The 26,891-nt window shown below is 41.2% G+C and overlaps 1 protein-coding gene across 3 annotated transcripts in view; it reads right to left on the bottom strand.

The window, feature by feature from the left end:
* Positions 1 to 26,840, bottom strand: part of FAF1 (Fas associated factor 1) — a 245,287-nt gene extending 218,447 nt beyond the window's left edge. For all 3 annotated transcript variants that reach the window (XM_087719689.1, XM_087719688.1, XM_087719690.1), the window contains exons 1-2: positions 26,457 to 26,840; positions 10,718 to 10,786 (exon numbers count right to left, since the gene is read on the bottom strand). In XM_087719689.1, coding sequence (XP_087575815.1) covers positions 10,718 to 10,786; positions 26,457 to 26,489 — 102 coding nt within the window. In that variant the 5' untranslated portion in view covers positions 26,490 to 26,840. The remainder of the gene's footprint in view (positions 1 to 10,717; positions 10,787 to 26,456) is intronic.
* Positions 26,841 to 26,891: the final 51 nt, after the last annotated feature.

Genomic DNA, 26,891 nt, shown 5'->3' with positions numbered 1-26,891 from the left:
TCTACTTCCTCTGCCATTAGTGCTGTCAAGTCCCTTTTAGGTAGTGGCAGAACAAAGGAATCCCCTGGGGGAACTTCCTTAGCTGCCAGGCGACGGGCTTTCTCGAATTGTTTGTCAAGCGCCCGTTGGCATCTTGTGGCATCCTTGGCCTCAACAGCAGAGGGGGCCCTAACAGAAGGAATCTGAATGGGAACCCTGTCTCCGCTAGCTCCATAGCCCATGGAAGGGGGTGAAACCTGATCCAGGTCCTGGGGGTGTCCTGGTCTACTGCTCACAGAGCCCGATTTCTCCATGTCAATGACCGCACAGGATATTGTCAAGCGCAGGCCAAAAACAGGAGTAGCTGCAGTTGGAATAGGCTACACTGTAAGAGAAGAAGACAAAAATCTGTTAAACAGGTCATACTCAGGTAAATATCCATAAGCAATGGTAGATAGTATTGTTAGTGCCTGATCTGGAGGATGAGGCCTGTAGCAGAAGGCTTGCAGGCTAGGCAGGGATGAGAGGAGGCCCAAGCCCAAAAAAGGCAGACCTAGATTGAAGGGGCCTCCCCCAGAACAGAACAGAGCCCCAGCGCTGCTTGAAGGGAAAAAGGTAGAGGGGTGACAGGCTGCCAGTGGGCACCCCCCCCAGGCTGGCCTCCTGCCACCCAGCGGTCCCTGGTGTAGCATGGCTGCGTGGCCTGAGCTAGGCCCGAGCGGCGCGAAAACACGCCTAAAATGGCCGCCGCACAGTGAGGGGAACTAGGAGGCCATGCGGCGATCGCCTTAGCCGACAGACGATCGCATGCACCTCCGCGGCAGATCTAATGAGCGAGGGACACGAAAAAGTGAAAAAACTCGCAAGAAAATAAGAACAGGGACGAGGGTAACGCTGGCTTGCTAGAGCCCTCTGCCGCCTCTCCGCACCGTTTTAAAACACGCGGCAAGCCTCCAAGACCGGCCTGAGTAGATCAGGATAGGAGGACCTCCCCCCAACAGCACACGTAACTCCTGGCCTCCTGGAGGCTTAGAGTGAATGGATTAGTTGAAGAGAAAGGCAAGGCTTGCCTAGGGGGAAATTACTCAGAAAGGAAAAGTCAGGAAGATAAAGGAGAGTCCAAGCCACAGGATTATTTCAGCTGGAGCTCCCAAAAAAGCTTCCGAACGGGCCAAACTGAAGAAAATTTCTGGGGACAGGTCACACCAGGAGGCGTGGCCAAGGAAAAGTCTTTCTCAGTTTCCAGGGCAACCAGACTGAAATAACCCACTGCTTAGACTCTCCAAGTGGTGCACAGGAGAATGCACTCATCTGCATATTTTTCTTCCTCATAAATATCTTGTAAGATTCTAAAAATGTTTAACTTTCCCAAATTCCCAAGCATCCCAACAGTGAAATTATTGAAAAGAACGTTGGTCCTTACCTGAATGTTCATTTTAAGTAGAATTGAGGGAGGGGTCACTGCTGGGATATTGCCAAAGCCTGATTGGTCCAAAGACTGAGGGAAATTTCTTTTATGCTTCGTCATTCCCTGTTGGTTCCCAGTTTCCTCGAAGTCACAGTACAAATTTGCAAAAAAAAAAAACAAACAAACAAACCTACAGGCTACCGGACCCTCCACCTGACTATCTGATTAAGATCTTACTCGAGAGGGATGTGACCCCTCCCTCAATTCTACTTAAAACGAACGTTCAGGTAAGGACCAACGTTCTTTTACCAGTAGAATTGAGGGAGGTGTCACTGTTGGGATGTGCCTAAGGTCAGTCCCAGGGAGGGACTAAGACCCAGGGGGAGGGGTGGTTGTTACCTGCTGAAGAACTCTGCGCCCAAAGGACGCATTAGCAGATGCGAAGGAATCTATTTTGTAATGTCGTATAAAGGGAGTCGGAGACCCCCAGGTGGCTGCCCAACAAATGTCTTTGAACGGGGCCCTAGTGGCCCACACCGCAGTAGTAGCGGCACTCCGCGTGGAGTGGGCCGTTATCCCCACAGAAGGAGACTGGCCTGAGGACTCATAGGCTGTGGAGATCGCTTGGCATAACCACCTGCCAATAGTGGCAGACAAAACCCTAGCTCCCAGAGAATTGGGCTGAAAAGAAATGAAGAGGGCCTCAGACTTGCGAAAGTATGTCGTACGCCGGATATAAATGTGCAGAGCGTGGCGGACATCCAAATGATGCCAAAGGCGTTCCCTCTCGTGGGAAAGAGCAGGACAGATGTTGGGAAGGATGACCTCTTGGGCCCGATGGAAAGGGTAATTGATCTTTGGGAGGAAAGTAGGGTCCAGGCGCAGGACCACTCTATCGTGGTGAAGCTGACATAGATCGTCCTTGGATGAGAGGGTCCCCAACTCAGAAATGCGACGAGCAGAAGTCACCGCAACTAGGAAAGCTACCTTGAGAGATAAGAAACAGAGGCGGATGATCTGTAATGATTGAAAGGGAGTCTCAGAGTTCGCAAAACCAGAGGCAGGTCCCATGTGGGGAACTTATGGATCAGAGGGGGCCTAAGGTTGGCTGAACCTTTTAGAGACCTCTTTATCAAAGGAAGGTGGCACAGATGACAGAGCACCAATGACAGAGCAGCCACCTGACATCTCAGGGTATTATGGGAGAGACCCCCATCCAGACCTTTCTGCAAGAAGTCTAGGACCTGCGCAACCGAAGCCTTGGTCGGCAGATACCCAGAGGGGAACACCATTTGATGAACGTTGATCACATCGAATTGTAGATTCGCATGGTGGAACGGTCGCCTGGAGGCCTCGATGGTTGTTATGAGCCAGGAGGAAAGGTTAGTGTTCCTCAAGAGGCGCCACTCAAGTGCCAGGCAGTCAAGTGTAACCACTGGGGCTCTGGGGGGATCAGGACCTCCTGGCACAGGGTGACTTCCTCCGAGGAATCCTCCATGGAAGTGAGACAGACAGCTGGACTAGGTCTGCAAACCAAGGTCTGGGCCAATAGGGTGCAACGAGGATGATGGTTGCCCTCTCTACCATTACCTTCCTCAGGGTCCCCGGGATGAGAGGGAGAGGAGGAAAGGCATATAGCAGGCCGGTCAGCCATCTGCTCCTGAGAGCATCTGTCCCTTCTGCATTCCGAACCGGAAAACGTGTGAAGAATCTCGGCAGTTGGGTGTTCGTCGGTGTTGCGAACAAATCCACCAGTGGTGTGCCGAACCGCAGACAGATCTTGAAAAAGAGTTCGCGCTGGAGTTGCCACTCACCATGGTCGATGGTCTTGCGGCTCAACCAGTCGGCTTGATGATTGGCAATGCCCGAGATGTGTTCCGACACAACCGACTTCAAGTGTCTCTCTGCCCAGGAGCCGGGTCTCGATGCCTCCTGCAACAGGCTCCTGGAGTGTGTGCCCCCCTGACGGTTCACGTGAGCTTTTGTTGCCCATTAAGAGGAGCACATGGCAGCCCGCTATCAAGTCTTTGAAGTGCCAGAGGGGCCAGGCGGGCTGCCGTCAGTTCTAACCAATTTATATTGTGACGTACGTCTGAAGTTGTCCATCGACCCTGTGCCACTCGAGAGTCCCTCAGAGCCCCCCAACTAAACAAACTTGCGTCTGTTGTGATTGTCACTCTGTTCAGCTACCAGAACTCGAAGCCGCGTCGCAAGGCCGGAGACAGCCAGCATCTCAAGGACACTCAGACCTCCGAGTTGAGACAAATTGTCATTAAGGAGTTGCTCATTCGCTTGCATTGGTATGGAATGAGAGTCCATTGGAGCGGCCTGGAATGAAGACGGGCCCAGGGAATGATCCCTATACAGGATACCATCTTGCCTAGAAGGCCTTCTAAGGTCAGAATGGAAACGGACCGACTTGCGCATACTTGACACACCAGGGACTGAAGGCTGGAGAGGCACTCTGGGGAGAGCCGGACAAGACCCGTCAGGGAATCTATCACCGCCCCCAGATGAAGGATTCTGGTTATGGGAGATAGGTGGCTCTTGGGGAAGTTGATGGAAAATCCCAGGGATTGTAGAGTCTGAATGGTAAGCTGCAGGTTGAGAGCCGAATGTGAGCATGTCTGGGCCTGAAGGAGCACGTCGTCTAGATAGCATAGGAGTCTCACCGGGTTGGAGTATAAGTGAGCCGCCAATGCCGCCAAGATCTTCGTGAAGGTGCGAGGGGCCAAGGCGAGCCCGAAGTGAAGGGTGCGGTATTGATAGTGTAGCCCTTTGTGAGAGAATCTTAGGTACCTGCGATGGAGGGGCAGGATTGTGATGTGGAGATAGGCCTCTGTTAAGTCCACTGATGGTAGGTAATCTCCTTGCCTGATCCCTTGGAGAATGGACCTGAGAGACGACATTTTGAACTGCTTGTAGACCAGGTAACAGTTGAGATCCTTGAGGTCCAGGATCGCCCCCCCCATCCCCCCTGAGGCCTTCGGAACCACAAACAGATTGGAGTAATGACCCCACCCGCACTTGGCCTCCGGAACCTCCTCCTGATGGTCGACCTGACCCAGGCATCTGATGTTATCCTATCCCATCTGTCCGTGAAGTGTTCCAGGTGGCCGCCTATGGGAAGACTTGGGTTGGAGTCATTTCCCTTTGCGGAAGGGGTGGCCACCACCACCCCCCACGAAAGGGCCGCCTGGACTGGCCCTGGAACCTACTCCTGTCCTGGTAATAAGATCGCTGGGTTTAGATCTGTGAGGACCTACGTTGATGGAAATCAGACTCAGGAGCCTTGTAAGAAGGCCTACGGTAGTGGGAAGGGCAAGTGTCTGGCTTCTTTGCATTAGTAGGCAGGACCTTTTTCTTGTCTTTATTCTCTATGAGAATGGGTCTAGAAACTCACCAAAAAGATTAGTGTCAGTATATGGGGCCGCTGCCATGTTCCATTTTGACCTATTGTCCATTTGCCAACTGCGGAGCCAGAGGAGCTGTCTGGAAGTCACCAAGGTAGCTAACGCTCGGGATGTATATTTGATGGAATCCAGAGTAGCGTCCGCCGAGAACTGCGTGGCAGCTATGATCTTTGTGAGATCTTGTAGTAGATGCTCATCCTGAGGTGGGATGCGGTCCTGCAGTTGACGTAGCCACATGACAGCAGTGTGATTGAAATAAGAGGCCGCTGGGGCAGATCTAATTGCCCAGGCCAAGGCAGTAAATTTCTAACGTAAGGTAAGCTCTGCACGTTTGTCCTCTGGTTTTAACTTGTCGGCAACGTCACCTGATACTACTGTAGAGGCCGTGGCTAAGGCAGCCACTGGGGTGTCTACAGTTGGCAACTGCAGGGCCTGGGAGAAGGCCTGCTCCATGTTGTAGAAGCGGTGATCATTACTCCCAGGGTTGGGAAGAGTAGGGGAACGCGCCCATTGGTTTTTGACTACCTCCAAGAATAGAGGAGGGGTTGGGACCTCCTCCTTTTTGGTGGCAGTGTTAGAAAACATGGTAAGGTTGGGATCTCTTGGCTGGGGAAGGCCAGGGTCCCCTGTGCCTATTTTAGTGGTCCTTCTTGCCTTATGTTATAAGATTTTAAACATAGGAGGAGAGAAGAGACCAGGAAAGGCCGGAGGGTCAGGGGGGACGTGTCCTCATCCTCAGAAAATCCCATCTTGATGTGCCTCCCCCCCCCAAGTTAGACCCACTACGGAAGGAGAAGGGGGCCTAGGATTCTCTTGCCTGCGGGTAGAAGAGGGAAGTCTATCATCAGAATGAGGTCTGACCTCAGTTTGAGAAGAGGTGGTTCTTTGAGCTAGGCCAGTGGCAATGCCTTTAGTGATGGCAGAAGATAAGGTGTTTAATACTCTCAGGGAGGAGTTCCAAGTCATCAAGCTCATCCTCGGAAGGTCTGGGGAGCAAGGATGGCAGCTGGAAGGAAGTCATGAGACGAACGGATTCCCTTGGTCTTCCCCAATCTCCCTTGGAGATGCAGGTGGGGAAGGGGAAATCTCCTGGCTGGATTGCCTACACGGCCTAGGAGGAGAGATAGAAGGAGAGGATGGACTAAAACCCCTGGGAGGAGAAGCTGATTGGTGCGAGCCTTGTCTAATTGGCGACCTGGATCTGGCAGGAGAGGAAGGCCTCGCTGCCTGGGCCTGCTTCTCCGCCCTTGCTACTCTCTTTTCGAGGGCACGTTGGCACCTGAGTTCATCCCGGACTGTTGCTCTGGAAGGGCGCTGGGCGGCAGAAGGTTTAGAGGCAGCCGCCCTAGTCCTGGGTCTATTCAAATCCCCTGTTCAGGTGTGTTCCAGGGACTCCCCTGGGGCTTGGGCTCTGTCATGCCTGGGATCACCCATGTCACTCACGTGGCCTTGTTGAAGAGAAGGCTGTGGCCGACTAAGATGCCTGGAGGAATCGCGGCCTTGCGGGAGCTGCAGGGGCTGCAAGATGACCGATGCTGCCTGCTGGCCTCAATTTATGGCTGCGATGTAGGCCCGAGCCTCAAAATGGCTGCCTCCACGTGCTGCCTTAAAATGGCCACCGGAGGCTCAAGTGGCTCGCTGAAGCTTTGTTTCGGCTTGGGTAGCTATCCCCAGAGCTCTTTGCAACAGCGCGGCTCCTTTCATGCCATGGCTCAGCTGAGAAGCCATGGCTCGCCTTTGAGGTCACGGCGCCGAGGGAAGCTCGCACGCTGATTTTCAAGCCGCTAGAGCTGCCATGGCTTTTTTCCTTCAGATGCGGCTTGCCGAATGGAAGGGCGGCCACACCATGCTGGATCTCTCTTTTCGCAGCCCTCCCATGGAGCTGCAAGGACAGAGCCTGTCACCCCCGCTGGCCTGGGAACCAGACAGAGCTCCCAAGCCCTGGGCAGGATAGAGAAGTCCAGACAGATCCTCCCCAGCATGCAGGCAAGCCGGAAACCCGGTCTCGTAGGGCAGCAGCTCAATTGTAATTTAGTTGAATTTTAGGTAATTCTATTAGCCAAATTAATCCAGAATTGAGAAATCTTAAACAAATATTTCCTTAAGAGAACCAAACCCAGTGTTTGGACCAAAGACTGTGGGGAAACTGGGAACCAACAAGGAATGACGAAGCATAAAAGAAATTTCCCTCAGTCTCTGACCAATCAGGCTTTGGCGATATCCCAGCAGTAACCCCTCCCTCAATTCTACTAGTAAACTTCACTGCATCACTGAAAGCAAAAGGATTTTTTGTGCTAAATCTTATCAGTGGGTATTTGGGGGTTAAAAAAAACTATAGTGCTGCAGATGATTTTTTTTTTGTTTTGATTTTATTTTAGTTTAAACAAATTTCCTATATTTTAAAAGCCCAAAGCATCAATCAGCTTTAAAAACATTGACATTTTATACTCTTTGCATAATTAGTTTAGTTTTTGCTTTGGGCAACATTTTAATGATTCTTTCAACTGTTTAAAGCAATGTAATTATAGTTTGCATAAATATATAAAATGCCTCCCACCTTAAGTTTAAACTCGCTACCCTGAAAATATGAATTTGTGAAAAGAAATACTTAACGAGAGGGGGGGAAATGTTAGTCAGAGTGCCAAGCGCCTGTCCTCTCAGGTGCTGCCTTTTGTGTCAACTAAGAGTACAAAGAACTCTCTATTACATGAAATAGAGTAGCTTCTTCATAAAATGAAATTGACATTTATTAGCCTTGCCACTCACTTGATGACTCTGCATTTCTCATTGGCAGCTGCGCAAGGATAATAGAAATAGAAAGAGTTCATTACTGTAGTAATGAAATTTCAACTACTGTTTAGATAAGGTTGCATATGGTACTTACATTACTTTCATAATTTGTCACCAAATCTTACCAAAGGCTTACTTCTGTAGTGATACTGTGCATTACTGAATTTTATATCTATAAATTCATATATACTAAACATAATATTTAATAGCAAATTGGAAATAAGTTAGGTTACAAGAATTCTACAAGCACCTCACTTTTGATTATAACGTTCTCATTTGTTCATTCTTTTGGCAAGCAACTGCACATTTAAAAAACAAAACCCAAGCTAAAACTGTCTTTATTAAGTAGGCCAGATGAGCAGCATTCTTAAGCATTTAGCCTAAACCCACCCCCATCCAAGTGCACAGCCACTACTTCTTTCAAAGATTATTTTAGTGCCTCAGTACTTCTCAATTAACTGTAGTGTACATGAATGGAAAGATATAGATATGCTTATTTTTATGACATGAAAGTGGGTTTTTTTTTTCCATTGGTGCATAGCATAGTTTGAAACAGATTTAGCTTTTGAATTCAACTTTCCTTGTATGTCAATTAATAACACAGAAACTGTATAGCAAAACAAGCCTGGAAACTTAAATTTATAAATATGCTTTTTGAATTTTCCAAGAGGAAAATAATAAAATTCTATAAATATCTCCAAAGCCATTGCCAAACTATTTATACAAAGTAAGTCGAGCTAAAAGCTGTGAACTATTTTATACAGGAAATATATGAGATAGTCTATACTAAAAAAATTTGCTCACCGAACCGGCAGTATTGTCGGTAGCAACTCACCCCAGGGCATACTGAATATTTAAAAGGTGTCTACAATTGTTTGACTGATTGATTATGTTCCATCAAGTCGCTTTTGACTCAGTGACCAAAGGTATCTGTATTTATGCTATAATAGCATATTTCTAAGAATAAAAAAGAGATTTTCCATAATCCAGGATTAGATATCTGAATTTAAAATATGTTCATCTTCTTGGCCCACATCAATGTATCTTCTAGCTATCAAAATAAGAACAAGACCTATATAAATAGTGTATTGTCTGGTTATAATTAGTTGGAGCAATCAACATCATCATAATAGTAATTATATTCCTTAATAGTAGTCCTATAATAACAGTATTTTCTCATCATAATACTTATTGTTAATACTAATTCATATCAATGGTAAACATGTGATAATTCTCTCAAAGTAAAATTAGTTCTTCTCTTATACTTTTAAACATTCTAACTTCTGTTTCTGTTAGTTAATCATTGATAAAACAAATTCCATATTTCAAAATACTCCGTGTCTTCCTTCTCTTTAATTTCAAGTGTTAGTCTGTCCATTTCTGCACATTGTTTATATAGATATTGAAACTGTTGCTTTCTTTATGTAGCAAAATTTTTAAAAAAAAATTGAAAAAAGAAGACAATCTGCAATCTCAATAATGCCTTTTTTTAAAAAAAAATCCTGCACTGCTCAAGCTTAGTAGCAAAGTAATAAAAACTGGCAGCACTTTTTTTTTACATTAAGGATTATTAATATTTTAAATCTGAAAATGTAAAACCATAAGATAATTCTACTTCATGTTTTGGATATAAGATATAAGCCTGTATTATCCAAACCATTTATCTCAGGAAAAACTCAGAAAAGTTCCGTTTTCTCAATGTGTCACATTATATCACTTTCTTCTGCATACAAAGACAACTAGATTTCCAATAAATTTCCAACTTTTTAATGTATCCCTGAACATCTGACCTCCTAATACAGATCAGTTGACACTAAATTCTTTCCTATCATTGTACAATATGAAACATTATACCCATTTTTTTTCTTTATTTAACCTTTCTTTGACCCTGAAAATGCATTATCTTTATTGGCACAAGTATGTACAGTTGAGAATTTTTGGCAAGACATTTTGGCAAAGATTTGTTGAAAATTGAAGTACAATTACAAATAGATGCTAACACAAGCTTACTGTCCCCCTCAGACTCTAAATATTTCTCACAAGACATGGTTTCACTTTTCTAAACTCATGCATTAGCCAGATATGTCATACTTTACTGTTTATCTGAAAAATTTGATCTTAATAAAAATCTGCCTAGGAGTGAACTCTCTCAGAAGAAACAGACCCTGTTCTTTAAAAATCCAGGAAATTTACATTTAGTATGGATCCATGAAAGGAATCCAAATCAGACTTGACTAGAGATACAGGTTATCCGTAGGTAGCCATAAGATTGCAATTTTAAAAAAAAACTGGCCTTGAGGATGTTAGTATTTCTTTTTTCACTACATCATACCTTGTCTCTCCACTAATTTGGAAAGAAAAGTTGTATCCTCCTGAAGCATACTCTTGTATACTGTTACCATTACTTCACTTCCAATACACACCTCAAAAAAACATGAAAGTGCAGTGACATATGATGCTTGATCAAAGGTAAGGAAATACAACTGATGCTTTGTCACCATGAACAGCCCAGTAAAATCAGAAAGCAGTAATGATGTCCAAAACTAAATGGAATCCTTACAAAGATATAAAAGGAGAAACTTCCATCCCTGCCCCAAGACCCTGAAAAAGGACAAAGCTACATCACAAGTAACATCATTCCAAATCAAATGCAATGGAAAAACATTGCAATCAATTGGGCCAATAAGTTACTGCTTCTTGCAACGCCAAATTACACTTCCCCACAAAAGTGAAAGGCCTATTGTTCCTTGTAGTTAATACTCTGAACATGTACTTGATTTAGGATTTTAATCTGGCTTTCATTCAGGAGCAAAAAACAGGTATGTTCTACTCTTTCCTCTTATTTTTCCCCACATCAAAAAGCCTGTGAGGTAAATCAGGATGAAAGACAGTGACTTCCCCAAATTCTCTTAATGAACTAGAACCAGGTTTCTCTTCTTCCTCGTCCAACACTGTAATCACAACATCACATCTTCCATGATTTGAAAATGGGCTGGTAGATTTGACACAGCACTACATTAAGTTTGTATATCCTTTGAACCCTCAGTCTTCTAGCTAGTGATACTAGGATTCCAGCAATTTTCCCTCTGATTTTAAGCATCAAACATAAAGTAAAATAAATACTTACCACTAAATCCCAGTTATTTTGTTCAAGTAAGGTGATAGCTTCATCAATATTTTCTATTCCAGTACATGCCTAAAATAATAAAGAATGACAAAGTTTCAGCTGAAAAGAATCTGTCAAAAATAATAATTTGTTAAAAATCCTACAAATTAAAAACTGCATTCAGCAGGATCACAACCTCTTGATATCTAGACATCTTTTTTCTCAGAATTTTTTTTTACTTTTCTCTTACACACTATTTTAAATATACATTCACATAATTGTTATTCTTCTTTACATTTGTCATTCTTATACATTTATTATTTCATTTAATAGGTTATAATATACAATTTGGGTTGCTTTGTTTACCATCCCTTCCTCCTGTTGTAACACCACCTTATTTTCCCTTTCTTTTCTCCCTCCCTCCCTTCTCTACTTCCTTCCTCCTCTCCTTTCCCTTCCTTCTTCCCTTCCCTTTCCCCTACTCCTACTCTTCCCCTTCCTACCCTCTCTCCTTCTCTTCCTCTCCCTTCCATCCTCCTCTGCGCCAAGGTGGCGCAGTGGTTAAATGCAGCACTGCAGGCTACTGCTAGATCAGCAGGTCAGCGGTTCAAATCTCACCGGCTCAGGGTTGACTCAGCCTTCCATCCTTCCGAGGTGGGTAAAATGAGGACCCAGATTGTTGGGGGCAATATGCTGACTCTCTGTAAACCGCTTAGAGAGGCCTGAAAGGCCTATGAAGCGGTATATAAGTCTACTGCTATTGCTATTGCTATTGCTCCTTACCTCTTTCTTCTTTCCCCCATCTTCCTTTCATTCTTTTCTATTATTTTTTCTATCATTCCTTTCTTTTCTATTATTGTAGGTGTCTCTTTCAGGTCTCTGTTTATGTTTCCTTGGGATCGTATTTCCGCAAACCCAAATATAATTTGATATCATTTCTTATTCCCTTACCTTCGCTAATCTATCCTAACTATATCCCCACCCTTATGTCTCGCTCTTGGATATATACTTAGATATTTAATATTTTCCTTTCTGTTTTATCCTTCTTCCCCCCCCCCCTTTCCATTTAACAGTGCATTGTCTGGGTAGACATCTTAAGACATAAACATAGATTAAATGTAGGAGATTCTATTGTATCAGTTCAGAAAATTTGGACATCAGCTGATAAACCAAGAATTATCAAACTTGTAGTTTATCTTATTAATCCAATGGCTAGCTTTAATAGATTACAGTATTATAGCTATACAATAGTACAGTAATATATAACTCTGCCTATTTGCAAAAGATTGAATAGTCAAGCAATACTCTTGCCATTCCCATTTTATTATGAGCAAAAGATCTCTATCCTGTCATATTCAGCAAGTTCCTTAAGCCAAATATATATTCAGTTAATAGGTATGACTCATCACAGCTTATTCCATAAATATAGCTATAACCATTATACCGAGTGTTAACTTTGTTTGCATGCAAGATGTCCTAAATTCAGCTGTTTTGATATATCCAAATAGAAGGAGGACCATCATATTTTTAACTATTTTCATATCTATATTCTCACACACAATGTGTTCAAGGCAAAGTATAAAAACAATGAAAGAGAAAATAAAAATCATCACAAATAGGAAAGCCATCCTCCTAGATATTTGCATGATGTACAATACAGAAAATGGTATGTTGCTATATTATTTCATGTCAAACTAATTATGAAATAAAATATATGTTTGCATTATTCTGTAAACAGGTAGGTTTTGACTGATGACCACAATGGAGACCTAAATTTCTATTGCTAAACAAAGCAGTTGTTAAGTAGTGCCTGATTTTAGGACCTTTTTGTCATGGTTTTTAAGCAAAGCATTGTTAAGTGAATCACAAAGTCATTAAGCCAATTTGCTTCCCCCATTGACTTTGTTTGTTGGAAGCTAGCGGGGAAAAGTTGCAAATGGCAATCACATAGCCCTGGGATACTGCAACCATCATAAACATAAGTGCTAGTTATTAATTGCCCAAATTTTGATCATGTGACCATGGGAATGCTTCAACAAAGTGTGAGAACCAGTTGTAAGTAACTTTTGAATAATCACTAAAGAAATATCTATGAAGATTCTCTGTCATCCAGCTCATGGTTGTCCTAAAGGTGCTTTTTCTAGAGGTAACTGGACATTCTGGATTTTCTTTGAAGACATTTCACTTCTCATCCAAGAAGCTTCTTCAACTGTGACTGGATGGTGAGGAATGATGGATTTATACTCCTGGCATACAGCTGATCATTTGCATTCTTTTAATTAAGGTAATTTAGTTAAGGTCACCTGGAAGTTAATCTCCAATCTCCAATAAATCCTTTCAACAGTTCCAAGAAGGTTCCACACCCATTTGCACCACTCAGGTGACCCTGATGACAGATAAACCTCCAGGTGACCTTAATGACTCGCTAAAAGACTGCAAATGGTCTGCATATCCTATCCTTTCATTCCTCACCAGTCAGAGCTGAAGAAACTTCCTGGATTAGAAGTGAAACATCTTCAAAGAAAAACCAGAAAGTCCAGTTGCCTCTTGAAAAAGCACCTTTGGGATACTAAGGAACTATTTGTATGTGTATTTTGAATGTGAGTATAACAAAACATGGTTTACTAATCATTGGGGCTGAAGCAAATTTGAATAGGAAATTTTTTCATTATCTGCAGCAATCCTAAGGAAACTCTTCAATTTAAAGTAGCCTTTACTTTTTTTAGGAAACTTTTCATTAATTTGTAAAAATAATATCTGCATAGTAAGGGCAAAGGCACATATACCAGTGCATTAAATTTGTTACATATTTCAGCCAATAGAAAGGAATGAGAGTTGATTTATACTTTTTTCAAGTATCTACTTTGAAGGGCTGAAAGATTCCACAAAACAAAATTCTCTTTAGAGGGAAAGAACTCAAGTGGCTAAGAGAGAGAGAGAGGGACTGGCAAAAATTCCATCTTTTGTTATTAGTATTGTTTTGCTGAATCAAGTTTCTTCCAAGGATAGGAAAATTTTCTGTTTGCAATTCATGAAGGCAAACAATATCTAAAGCAAAAATTAAAACCAGATTTAATATTATATTTCCTTCCCAATAACCCCAGTTTCTGTTAGGGTCTGGATGGAAATGAACAAGCTTGCACTCAACCCTGACAAGACCGAGTGGCTATGGATGTTGCCCCCCAAGGATAGTCCAGATACTCCATCTCTAAGCCGGGGGGATGAAATCTTACACCCCTCAGAGAGGGCTCCAACTTGGGTGTCCTCCTGGACCCACAGCTGACACTAGAACACCATTTGTCAGTTGTGACCAGGGGAGCTTTTGCCCAGGTTCGCCTGGTGCACCACGGCCCTACCTGGATCGGGAGGCACTTCAAATGGTCACTCATGCCCTCGTCACCTCAAGACTTGACTACTGTAACGCACTCTACATGGGGCTGCCCCTGAAAAGCGTTCGGAGACTACAACTGGTCCAGAATGCAGCCGCGCGAGCGATATTGGGTGTACCAAGATACACCCATGTTACACCTATCCTCCGCGAGCTGTACTGGCTCCCGATCGGTCTCTGAACGCGCTTCAAGATGCTGGTTATCACCTCTAAAGCCCTACATGGCCTAGGACCTGGATATCTACGGGACCGTCTTCTGCCACATACCTCCCAGCGTCCGATAAGATCTCACAGGATGGGCCTTCTCCGGGTGCCGTCAACTAGACAATGTTGTTTGGCGGCTCCTCGGGGGAGGGCCTTCTCTGTAGCTGCCCCAGCCCTATGGAACGAACTACCCCCAGAGATCCAGACCCTCCCCACTCTCGCGGCCTTCCGCAAAAAAATTAAGACCTGGCTTTTCCGGCAGGCCTGGGGCTGTTGACCTCTTGAATGAGGTCCAGCCCCATTAAGGTTGAGTGCATGTTGTGTCTTTTTTAACTTGCCTTGTCTTCTACTTTTTAAACTTTTTAGAAGTCTTTTAAATTGTTTTTATGTAAGCTGCCCGGAGTCCTTCGGGATTGGGCGGCATATAAATTTATTAAACTTCAAATTTCAAACTTTTTCATATGCAAAACATCCTTTCTCCTTGATCCACGTATAAAAACAGAGGTATGTTCAAGCTCAATGAAAAATCCAGATAGCAGACAGCTATAGTTTTGTTTCTAAATTCTATCCCAGCTTTTTGAACACTTTTCAACATCAAAATCTAAGCAAGTGAGCAAGCGAACAAGAATGTTTATATGTACTCATGAATTCAGAGTGTATCAGTAATGTATGTTATATATACTTCTTAATGGCAGAAAATAAAATCATAGCGCTGGAAGGGGCCACAGGGATCTTCTAGTCCAAGCCCTTGCTCAAGGCAGGAGACCTTATAACATCATCAATGATAAGCGGCTATCCAGTCTATTTTTGAAAACTTCCAGTAATGAAGCACCTACAACTCTGGGAGGCAAACTATTCCACTGATTAATTGTTCTGTCAGGAAATGTCTCCTTACTTCTAGGCTGGATCTTTGTTTAACAAGCTTCCACATATTACTTCTTGTCCCGCCCTTTGGTGTTTTGGAGAATAAATCAATTGCCTCTTCTCTGTCACAGCCCTCAAGTACAGGAAAAGAGTTACCATGTTTCCTCTAATTATACTCTTTGATAGGCTAGGTGTTCCACACACCCCTGCAAAGTTTTCTCTAAGCTGCTTGTACCCAAAAGGGCCTGTGTCACCTGAAACATGGTTCACAGGATGGCAATAAACAGAAAAGTACTGATACTTCATCACTCTTATCACCATGAGGTAAGGCCTTAATCACAGCTCTCACCTGTGTCCAGTCGAGTTTGTCTCTAAATATCTCTTTTGTTGCTTCAATTCCCTTAGCTCTTTTGTAAATCGCAGGGAATGACAGATCATGAGAGGGGAAAGGATGCATAGACAAGATCCAATTCAAACCTGCCTTCTTATTCCAAGTGGTAACCAAGACTTCAGATGGACCATGCAGCAGACCAGCAAGAACGATCCTCAGTTCCTGCTGAAACTCATCCAGTTCCATTAATCACCAAAGGCAGCCCAATCTAGCCAAGCCTCCCTTAGCGGTTAGTGGGACCTTGAAATCCAATGGTATAGTAATAGAATGTGATCTAACCATGACAAGGGAGGCACCAAAATCTCTCGCAATTTGAGATCACAGAGTGACTGTTCTGACAGGAACACCAGATTCGGTGTATGACTACTGTCCTTTATCCACCTCTGCATGACCTGGACAGGCTTGTGGCCATCACTGTTCCCTCTAAGGTGCGCGCGTGCGCGGCCGCGCACATGGAAAGAAATCCCCGCGCAGAAGTTTCTAACTCCCGCGCAGAGATTTCTACCAAAGCAAACGTGGGGAAGTCCTTTGCAGGTGGCTAGAACTGGCGGCCTGCAAAGGACCTCCCCAGACTTGTTTTGATGAGCAGAGCATGGAGCGACTGACGGTAGTTTGTGCCGGCCGCAACCCCTCCTGTTCCTCGGGGCGGCGCTGATGCCTCTCTTGCGGGGCGGGGAGGTGGGAGGAGGGTCCATGTTTGGGTCTTTCTCCCTGCCTCCAGCTCTGAAGATAAACAAACAGCTGCGGCTTCCCAGTTTCCACCCTTCCTTGCGCCTTTTATTACCGTGCGAAAAAAACCTATTACAGTTTTACAAACCGCAATCTGTGGGCTGGAGGAGAATTTCCGCTTAGCTCGGAGGGGGCGGGATAGGGGTCGAAGGGGCAGGGCGAGGGTGAAGACTGGGCGCTATCATTGGCGGAGCGAAGGTACCATCCGTTGCAGGTGCAAATGCTCGTTTTGCCCGGCGCCGCTTTTGCTCCAGGAGCACCGCCTTCGTGTCCTTTGTCCTTTGGGACTGCGGGGGTGAGAAGCACCCCGGGAAAAGGGCGCGAGTCCCTCGTGAGTCTTGCTGGGGCCCTTTGCGGAAAGGGAGCGGGGTCCGAGCCTGTCGCTGCCCAAACACGCAGCGATCCCCTTCAGATCTTCCCCCAAAGCTCTATGGGGCGAAGATGGAAACGATCAGTAGCCTCGCAAGCAAAATTAGCGAGGAAGGCATCACGGTGGCTGCATTCACACAACCGGGGTAACCAGGACGTTTGAGCACTACCGTTGCCAGGTTGTGGGCAACTTCTCCCTAGGAGCCCTCCCTCCCTCCCTCCAGGGCCCCCGGAAGACAACAAGGAAACAGCGCTCTTTTCTCTCTTCTTCACGACCCGAACCTGGTGGATCTTGTAACTTGACAGCTTTAACACTTGCATGCTTCAATGCCAGAGTTTCTGAGCCAACATGACTGGAGGAGGAATTCTGGGAGTTGAAGTCCACAAGTCTTAAAGCTGTCAGGTTTGAAGACCCCTGGGGTTTTTTCCCTAAAGGGTTAGGGGTGCGAGGGTCTTGTAACTTGACAGCTTTAAGACTTGCACGCTTCAATGCCAGAGTTTCTGAGCCAACATTTTGGTTGCTAAGCAGGACCGTTGTTAAGTCATACTGATATTATAGAACACTTTTTAATTAAGCGGGTCCCTTGAATAAACATAACTTTGAGTTTCAAATAATACTGATTTCGTTGTTGTCTTAGGTGACATCTGTGAAAAAAATTCAGGTGCTCAGGCATGAAAATGTGCCGCTCAAACACTATGCTTTTCCGCTCACACTGAAAAAAAATTAGAGGGAACATTGGTGGCCATGAATTCCTGAACTGCTTCCAACTCAGAGAAGGAAGATTGAAGTTTCTGAAGATGACAAGTCTGGGGAACTCCATAGTCAACCTGGAAATGGAGTCAAGGAGCTCAGGCAGGGAGCTTACTATGCAGCAGGGGGCAATTCTAATATTACCTGGCAAGCAATACAGTAAACTTTTTCCAATCTACGAAGTATCACATGTAGGAAAATACAGTCTCCCCTATCCTATGCTCTGAAATCATCTTTCATGATACCCTGCTATACATATTGATAAGAAAGAAAGACAAGAAAGCTTTCAAATGCTGCTGAGCTTTGGAAGTACTCTTATCAAAAGTCTTATCAAAGTTTGCTTCTCAAGCAAAGTTCTGGCATCCACAGCTCGAGAATAAAATAGTTTTTTTTCCCAACTCAACACACTAAGAAATAGTACTGCTAAATAGTCAAATTACTGATTTAAGAGAGTGGTCAGAAAGGAAGTGGTTGGAAAAATTAATATTTTTAAGTACTGTACTTGCCAATTCACCCTTTAAGTAGATTTGGCTACTTTTGTAACAATCTATATTCACTGCAATATCTTACCATAATTATACAAGAAAAAAAAGTTATCTGCAGCACAATTTGTTTACTGAATTCAGTTAGTTCTATTTCCCTTTCTGTAATCCCTTTCAGTGGTAGAGTAGTCAGCCTGAAGCCAGCCTAATAAATGTAGAAGAAAGCAAGTTGTCTGAAAAGGGGGAGTGGCCCGGGACTGTCCGGGTCAACTTCAGTACTCTTTGCAAACAAAAACAAACTCTATTTTTCCTGCAGTTAACAAATCTGCAAAGGAAAAGAAGAATGGCATGCTTGTTAAAGCAAAGTCTTGTTAAAGCAAAGTAAACAAACACTTGATAACATTTTTTAATCTGTGCCCTAAATATGCATATACCTACATAGTGTAGAAGTATATATGTGCTAATCTGTGGCACCAAAAAATGCAAGACAAAATTCCTTACAAAATCAAAGATCGACATATAAACTTCTGAACACAAATATGATGAAGTACAGTTCATACACCGTGCTGCAGAATAAGAGAAAAATTTGATCCAATGGTTAAATAGGTTAGAAACTGGGAGACTCTGAATTCTAGCCCCACAATCATGAAAATCAACTGGGTGACTCCAGTCTAGTCGTGCTCTCTAAGGAGGAGGAGCCCAATCCACTTCACAAGTTGTTGTGGGGAAAATAGGAGGAAGGAGTATCACAGTATGTACAGTTTGTTTACTGCCTTGAGTTGCATATAAAGTAATAAAGTAGAATATGTTTTTTGGGAAAGTTGAATACCATAGCAAAATCTGCAATGCTGCCTCCCTTTAAAAACTAAGTAGTAAGTGTTGATTATAGTAGATAGCTAGTAAGTGAATACCAACTATCTATTACCTTCCAATTTGTTTTTACTCAATTTCTTTACTTCTCAAAATACTTCTCCATTTTTATTCAGCAATAAAGTCATGGATCCACACCTACCACTATAGAAAACATTTCTGAATGCTATTTTTTTCTTTTTACGATCCTATAAAATCTCTTGTTGGGGTGGAGTCGGGATGACTAAAAGGACCTAAGAGTTTATTGGTCAAATACCTTTTCTGACACCTGACCCATTTTTTTGCAGCCCATACCTGATATGGCAATCAATATAACAACAGGTGTAACATACAAAAATTATTAACTGAGCTGAATTACCTCTAAAAATCTGTTTATTAGCATTAATTTTCAAAGATAATTTAGTAAACCTGAAATCAATAAACAAAAAAGCCAAATTCAAATGTCTATGCTTACACCAAAACACATGTACTCAATCTAGACATATGTGTTCAGTTGAGACACAGAACTAGAAATACATGTTCTGGGCCAGGTATTTTGGGGTAGTGACCGGACAGTTATTCTTCCAGTTATTGGCACGCATGCGTGCCTGACAGACCTGCTCTTCCTGTTTCTAGCGTGCCGCATGCACGAAAGTCAGCTGATCATCATGCGCACATACACACCAGAAACCCAAAATAGGAATGGGCAATGCCACATGTCCCAGGCAACATGGCTCCATGTGCCACTTCGGGCACGCATGCCATAGGTTCACCATCACGGGTCTAGACTCTGGCCTAAATGACAAACAATTTCATTAAGAGCTTCACCTCTTATTTATCCATATCATTGGGGATAGAGAACAGATAATCTGGTTAATGGTCTAGATTAAACGCTCATTGCCATTCCCAATCAGGAGGTTCCCAAAACATAGATGGCAAGACCCAGGTTATATATGTCCAAAATGGACTTGCTGTGGCTAGAGAAAACTTGATGTCATCAAGGCCACTTAGGTGCTTGCAACAATCTGGATTAAGAAGCTAAATTCCAAGTACATAACACAGATGTATCTGTCTGCAATAAAAATAATTTCTATTTATAATAGGATAAATGTAAAATAAAATATTGTATGCCAATTGTATTTAGCATCCTAAACTACCAAGGCATGTTACTGTTATACACTAAAAATTCATGTTAAATATTACAGGTTTTTTTTCTTTTACTGTACTTTTCACAGCTGTGGTTCATTAGTAGAGTGTTTCAATAATACATATTAAGAAAAGATCACATAAAAAGCAGAGATTGCTATGCTGGTGAAAATTAAATTCCAAATCCATATTAGGGCTATAGTTTTATTAGTAAGTATAGTAAACAAAAATGTGCATCCCTTTTAGGGTCTTGCAGTTTTAAAAGTAGCATTTAACACTGACAACATGCTATAAAAAGGAAGCTAATAACAGCTCTGAAACGGTTTCAACTCTAACTGAACAAAATATAGTATCCATGTTGCTAGTCAACTGGCTGAGAGTTTCACAGATGCTGATATCCCTGATAAACAACTACACGGAAGAGATACTCTTTTTATCAAGCAAGCACAAAGATACACCCACAGTTCCTCCCTCTTTCCTAGAAATAGGAAAATTGAGAGTCCTTTTAAAATGAGGCAGAAATTGCTAGCCAGAGGCTGGAAAACATTCCACCCCCCTGTCCACAGTTTTAGGTAAATTCACTACATTCCAAAAAACTGAGGACAAATCCAGATAAACTGATAATGTGTTCTCTAAGGAGTCTTCTTCTCTAAGAACAGATAAAAATGTAAAGATACGGATTTCATGCTATTTTTTTCTTTTATATATAGAGCGAACTAGAGAGAATCATTTCTCTATGTAAATTTCATAATTGGGTAATTAATCCTCAGTTTGCATCAATCCTTTCAAGCTGTTTGCATGACATTTTATAAGAACCCTCTTGTAAATGCAATTGTCTTATTATTTCTTCTGAGGTTCCAGTTGGGGGGAAAAAGCAATTTGTAGCCATTAGCTACAACCAGCAACATCTTGTGGGCTGAATGGAGCATTTTTTGTGTTTTATAATTCTCAAGTTGCTGTCCCCTAGTTGTAACAATTTTCTTATTTATCTATCCCAAGACAGACTATATGTAATGTCTTCCTTTTTAAGAAAATGTGATTGTATTTATCTCCTACTACATTGGTCTACTTCCCAAGCAGAAGAAAGAAGTCTTGATATCTCTTAGTGATAGGCTTAGTCACAAGATGGTGAAGCTGTGTAATATAGAAAATTATTTCATTTTTCTCATATTTTTCCTTTTAAATACAAATAGAGTAACAGAGGTCCTTAGAAGCCCCTCTAAAACAAACTAGGGATGGGAGATAACACATCGGGATAAAGTATCCCCTGGAAGATAGATGGCAGCAATTGTAACTATCAAACAGTACATAAAGGTAGGAAAAGCAGGAACAAGGTGTGCTTTTGAGAAAGGAGTTTTCAAACATGCCATTACAAGCTGTAAAACGCTTTCCTTTTAAAATACTTTTACTTTAGTATTTTTCATGTAAAACCATCACATACAGTATATCTGTATCATTAATTCACTAACAATATTTGGTATTGCCTCTAAAATGCCTTGTAAGCTGTTAAAGTAATCTATTGTATTCAATAGATTTCACAATATTGTATTTGCTCTTTTTTTAAAAAAAGCAGAAAAATGTAAATGTGAATTTCCAGTAAGAGAGATAAGATTACAAATAACCTTGAATTAAATGAAAAAGCAAAGTGACATTAACAAAGACTTGAACTACATACTGGCTTCAGTGAAATAATATCAATGGTCATCCTAGTCTAAGGTTTCGGTTCAACAGGTCACACGTGTAAAGTTACAATTCAAACATATCACAAATCACATTCCAATGTAAAACATATAGGAAGACAAAACCAAAAGGTAATCAAATTCAAGATCTATATCTATACTAAAGGAAAAGTACAATCTGTTCTCTAATATTGGTATATAAAAATATTTGCACTCCTATGCCTAAAATAGAATTATACTAAGCCTCCTGTAGATCTTAATCTTATTTCTCAAACGTTCAAATCTGCCAGTTACAGATTTATAGAGAGAACTTATTTCAGATTCATACTCTGTATAAAAAGGCTCATTGCCTTTAGATATGATCAATGCCTTTGAAATCATTTTTTCAAAAAATAAAGTGTATGAATCAGCCTTCATAGTTGCTTTGGTAAATATGTGGTTTTTAAAAAATGTTCAATTTTTTTTCAAGTTACAAACGTTCAATTTTGGAAAAGAAGCATCTTCTTTAAAATATATGAAATTATGATTTTTTTCCCCTCTAGCATGAATAAAACTCCACTGCCTTCTGAGGATGTAGCATAAATCTCAACACATCGTGCAGAAACAAAACAGAAAACATAGTCAGAAATAAGCATTTTGAAAGAAAAAATATTTTCAATTGTATATTAGTACTTTATTTCAGTGTTATAGAATTTAATTCTGTAAAAATATTTCCTTAAATAGAAGCTCATGTAGCAGAAATATTACTCACAAAATAATGTGAAACTCTCTTAAAGAATTAAGTTCTAGAATAAAGTTCTAAATAGAACTTTATACAAAAGATATGAAATATCATGAAAACCACTGCAAAGAGCTGCTATTGTATATAAGCTATTGTATATGACAATCAAACAAATGTTAATCCTAGAAGTTGTAAAATGAAAGAAATGAAAATACAATACTTATAGTCCAATTAGGAATAGAACCATGCATGGAAGCATCCAAGATTTGGATTCAATTCCTACTTAAGAACTTAGCAGGAAAACTTCAATGGTAACTATACTCAGGAAACCATGCACATAGAATTGTAACTTACCCTAAAAAAGTTGTTACAATGATACCTCAGTCCAAGTTTGTCATTTGTTCTGGAAGATGCAACAAATATTAACACGAGTACCAAGAAAACCATGTGACTTACTACATGACCCAGTATTTCAGCTGGAAGAAATAGTGAGCCATGAGGCAACCAATATCAGTAAGTTCTTCCATGCACATGGACTACCAGGAGAAAGACAAGTTCCAGGACAAGATTTCTGCTTCAAAATGTGTCTATATCAAATTTGAAAAGTTTTGAAGCAGTCAAGTGCCGAGGTACAATTATATCTTGTTACACATATATTACTATCAATATAATTTATATCTAAGTAAATAGTGTTTGGGTTTTAATATCAATGGTTTCTTAAAAAATCATTTTCTTAGCTTCAGAATGCTAATATATCTCAAAGAGTTCTGACGATCAGCAAATATGGAATTTTTCTTATTTTCCACCCTTCAAATCACATCAATCAGATTAATCCAATGTGTGCTTATTCAAAATAAATCATCTTGCAGTGATCAGTAAGTCTTTGTCCCAGATGGATGTCAATAGGATTGTGATCCATAATATAGTAGTAAATATACCTCAAATATAACCAGTTTGGTTTGAGCAGTATTGTCTAGTGGTTAAGGCACCAGGCTAGAAACCAGGAGATTATAAATTCTAGACCCACTTTAGCCATGAAAGCCAGCTGGGTGGCCTTGGGCCAGTCACTAGCTCTCAGCCCAACTAAGCTCATAGGGTTGCTGTTATGGGAAAAAATAAGAGGAAGAAGGAATGTTGGATATGTTCACTACCGAATGTTATTTGTAAAAATAATAAAGGTGGGATATAAATAAATAACATTGTTCAGTAATAAATCATAATTGACATAAGATACCAACAATTCTGAATTCATTATATTCAAATAATCTAAAATTATTAGGAATGCAGTTGCTGCCCTATTGGATTTTTGTTAGAAAAGTATTTATAAATTTACTTCAGAGAAGGAACTGTTTCTTCTGCTGATTCAAGCATGCTATTGAATTCATCTTTTGATATCGTCCTAATTAAACCTGATAAAAATCAATAAAAATTAAAATATCACAAACTTCATTTCTTCAAACTTCATACATCATACATCATCGAGATCCTAATCCAAAACACATAGCATCATAGACTACCAAACTATAAAGTTTATCTTGTGCAGAATGAAAGCAGGCAGCATTTTGTCTTTTATAAAACATCTTCGTCAACTATTGTCAGCACTTTCATCTGTACATTTTTAAATTCTCTCTGCATAAGGTACTCTACAAACAAGCATGCAAAGTATACATCTATTAATATATACTACAAAAAGTGAGTATAAAACTTAAAGCCAAATATATAGAACAAGATCAAAATGTTTGTTTATGAAAATGTTCATATAGAGTGGGAAGTATCAATAAATTCAGCAAAAGAATTGCCAAATTGGTGAAATGCAGCAGCTTATAAATGTAATTTAATAAATAAATAAAACTCTTACTATTTCTCAATATAATTAGCAGGCTCCTCATCAAAAAGGAAAGGATTAGTATATTACTACCTATAAGACCTTCTATGTTTGCCAAATAATTAAGAAAAGGAATTTGATTTAAACATTTTGCTAAAATTTCAATGATGTTGTAATTGACTTTCATGGACCAATTCCTGGGCCTAAATTCCACATACCATAGCATTCTGCCTTTGTACATTACCTTATTTGCTAGAAAGAATATATCTGAGTACAACTTTCTACACTTATGATATATTTCACTTATCTTCTTTAAATAAACCTGATGCTCATTAGATATTTCATTTGCATGCAGCAAAATAGAAGTAATTTTAAAAGATCAGTTAGAAGAAATTAACAAATTGTGACATAATTAACTTAAAACAGAATCAGCAATATACACCTGTGGATACTTCCACCCGTGCCTCTATTATGCTCTGCGGGTGCTTATGATTTAATTCTTTTTTTTTCTCCAGAAACCCTTTTAAGAGAAATATCAGACTGCAGTTACCTTCCATATTTATCTCCCAATATGACTGGCCCCAAAATATGTTATTAGTAAATTAAGATCCTGCAATCCAGTACTCCATTATCAATTGCCAGAGAGTGGAAAACTAAAAAAAAAAATAAACCTCTGCCATAAGAAGGGGAAAGCTTGCAGATGGCAACAAATGAAGAAGTGGAACTGATTTCAAGGAGAATTATAGCTGACCTGATAAAGAGTAGGAAAAGGAGGTGGGGAAACAAAAGCAAATTTTATATGGGCAACAGAGGGCAAAGAGTGAAGTTAAATGGTTAGTGAGGTAGCCCAAAAGTAAAAGAGCAGAACATCTCTCTTCTAGGGGTTGCTTATGTGTGAGAGCATAGACTAAAAGAACTTGAGGAGTAACCCTGAAAGAACAAACTGTGGGTTCAATATTATTCTTTAGTTTGCTTTGAAGTTTTATGAAATATAACTTTGGCATTTTATGAAATATTTTATTGGAAGTGGATATACAGGCATTTGCGATAGTGTTATTTTCTGAAAATGCCAGGTTCAATAGCTCAAAAAGAATGAAACTCTAGAACTAAAATTATTCATATAAGCTATGGTCATTTTTTTATAAGAGCCATATATAAATTATATTAAACTTGAAAGTTTGTACACATATTCATGGAATTCAAATCCAGTGAATTATTTCTCAACTGGTGTATAAATATTACATAGAAACACAAGGAAATACAGTTCTTACAGACAAGCATACTGCAAGACAGGGCAAACAATCCAATGTTCCCCTTATCTTTTGGACTACAAATAGTATTATTCCATGCCACTGTCCTTGCTAGTTAGAAATGAGAGCTGAAATTCAAAAAGCTGCTTTCTGTTTATTTAAATCTCAATAGTGATTATATCTTACCCTAACAAGTTGATTATTGCCCCCAGAGCTAAATTTATGGGAGAATTAAATATATATGTGTGTGTGTGTGTTTGTTGTATTTGTGCTGATAAATAAATAAAGGGAGACAAATACAACACAAATGTAACAAAGGCAACAGTAAAAATATTAGCTTTCTGTCTGGATGGTCTCTTGTGACGAGCCGATAGACAGAGAATGGAAGCAGTAAGCTTCCTCCCATATTTGGACATACCAGGGGTTGTAACACTTAATATATATGTGTGTGTGTGTGTGTGTGTGTGTGTGTGTGATCAATTACTTTCCAAATATTAAGATAAACATTAGAGAATGTGAAGGGTTTTTTAGTGTACAAGGCACCAAAGTTCTTTTCTAATCTTTCATTTAACATCTTTTTAAAAAAAAATCACAGTACATATGAGCCCTGGGGTACAGGCATATCTTTTTATTATCTTACTTTTTTCTGTCCTGTGAAATTTATTAGAAGTTTGCAAAGGATCAGAATGAACCAGATATATGGAGGATAGCAATCTTTTTAAGTACTTGTTTAAAACAACAACTCCTCTGACTGGGCTTAGGTTGTTCCTTTATCTGTTTGTGAAGACAAAGGTTAGATACATTACTGCAATTAACCTATGTTTAATTAACATTATTCACGTTTCTTGGATTGTCTCGTGGATTATCGAATGCAAAGAATAAACAGTCTCCAGCTTTATTATTGTTGTGGTTGCTCTACTCTTAATATCGGAGCAGGGCTCGCCAATTCCGGAACTTAGATCCTTCCACCAAAGAAAAAGAAAACAGAGAAGCCGGGAGAAAAGGAAACAGGAAGAAAGAGAGGGAAGGAGAGAGGGAGGGAGGGGAAAAGAGAGACAGGGAGGAAAAGAGATCATGGTTAGAATATGGCAGTGGTGGAATTTGAAATTTACCTGAAAATCAGCCAGTATCATTTCTCTATCCATGTTGGACGCTAATGCAGCCGGGAACGGCCCCTCCTCCTGCCTGAACTGTACACCTGGAGACTGCTGCCGGCAAGAGCGGGGCTCAAGGGAGTGGGGGGGTGGGGAGTGGGGGGAGTGGGAAGAGAAGGAGGCTACGAGCTCATCTAAACTCCCAAACTTAGGTCAAAGACCTCAGTCTGCTCCCCCCACCAGAATGCTTTCCCTCTTCCCAAACCCGCTGTCCAGACCACCAGAGGGGCGGAGAAAGGGAACTGTAAAGTGCGCAAGGCAGCCAACCAACCCTGCCTTTAAAACAAGGCGAAGAGCCTCTTAAGTAGCTTCCTCCTTCCCCAGCAAGCGACTGTCGCACATTTTGCCTGTCATTGAAGTCGCAAAAGAGACGCTTTCCGGCTGCCACGTGAC

This window comes from Thamnophis sirtalis, unplaced genomic scaffold, assembly GCF_051295495.1.
Source record: "Thamnophis sirtalis isolate CommonGarterSnake01/CBP01778 unplaced genomic scaffold, rThaSir2_p1.2 scaffold_7, whole genome shotgun sequence".
Classification (NCBI taxonomy): domain Eukaryota; kingdom Metazoa; phylum Chordata; class Lepidosauria; order Squamata; family Natricidae; genus Thamnophis; species Thamnophis sirtalis.
The sequence above is the reverse complement of the archived record's forward strand: the minus strand, read 5'-3'. Positions and strand labels throughout refer to the sequence as shown.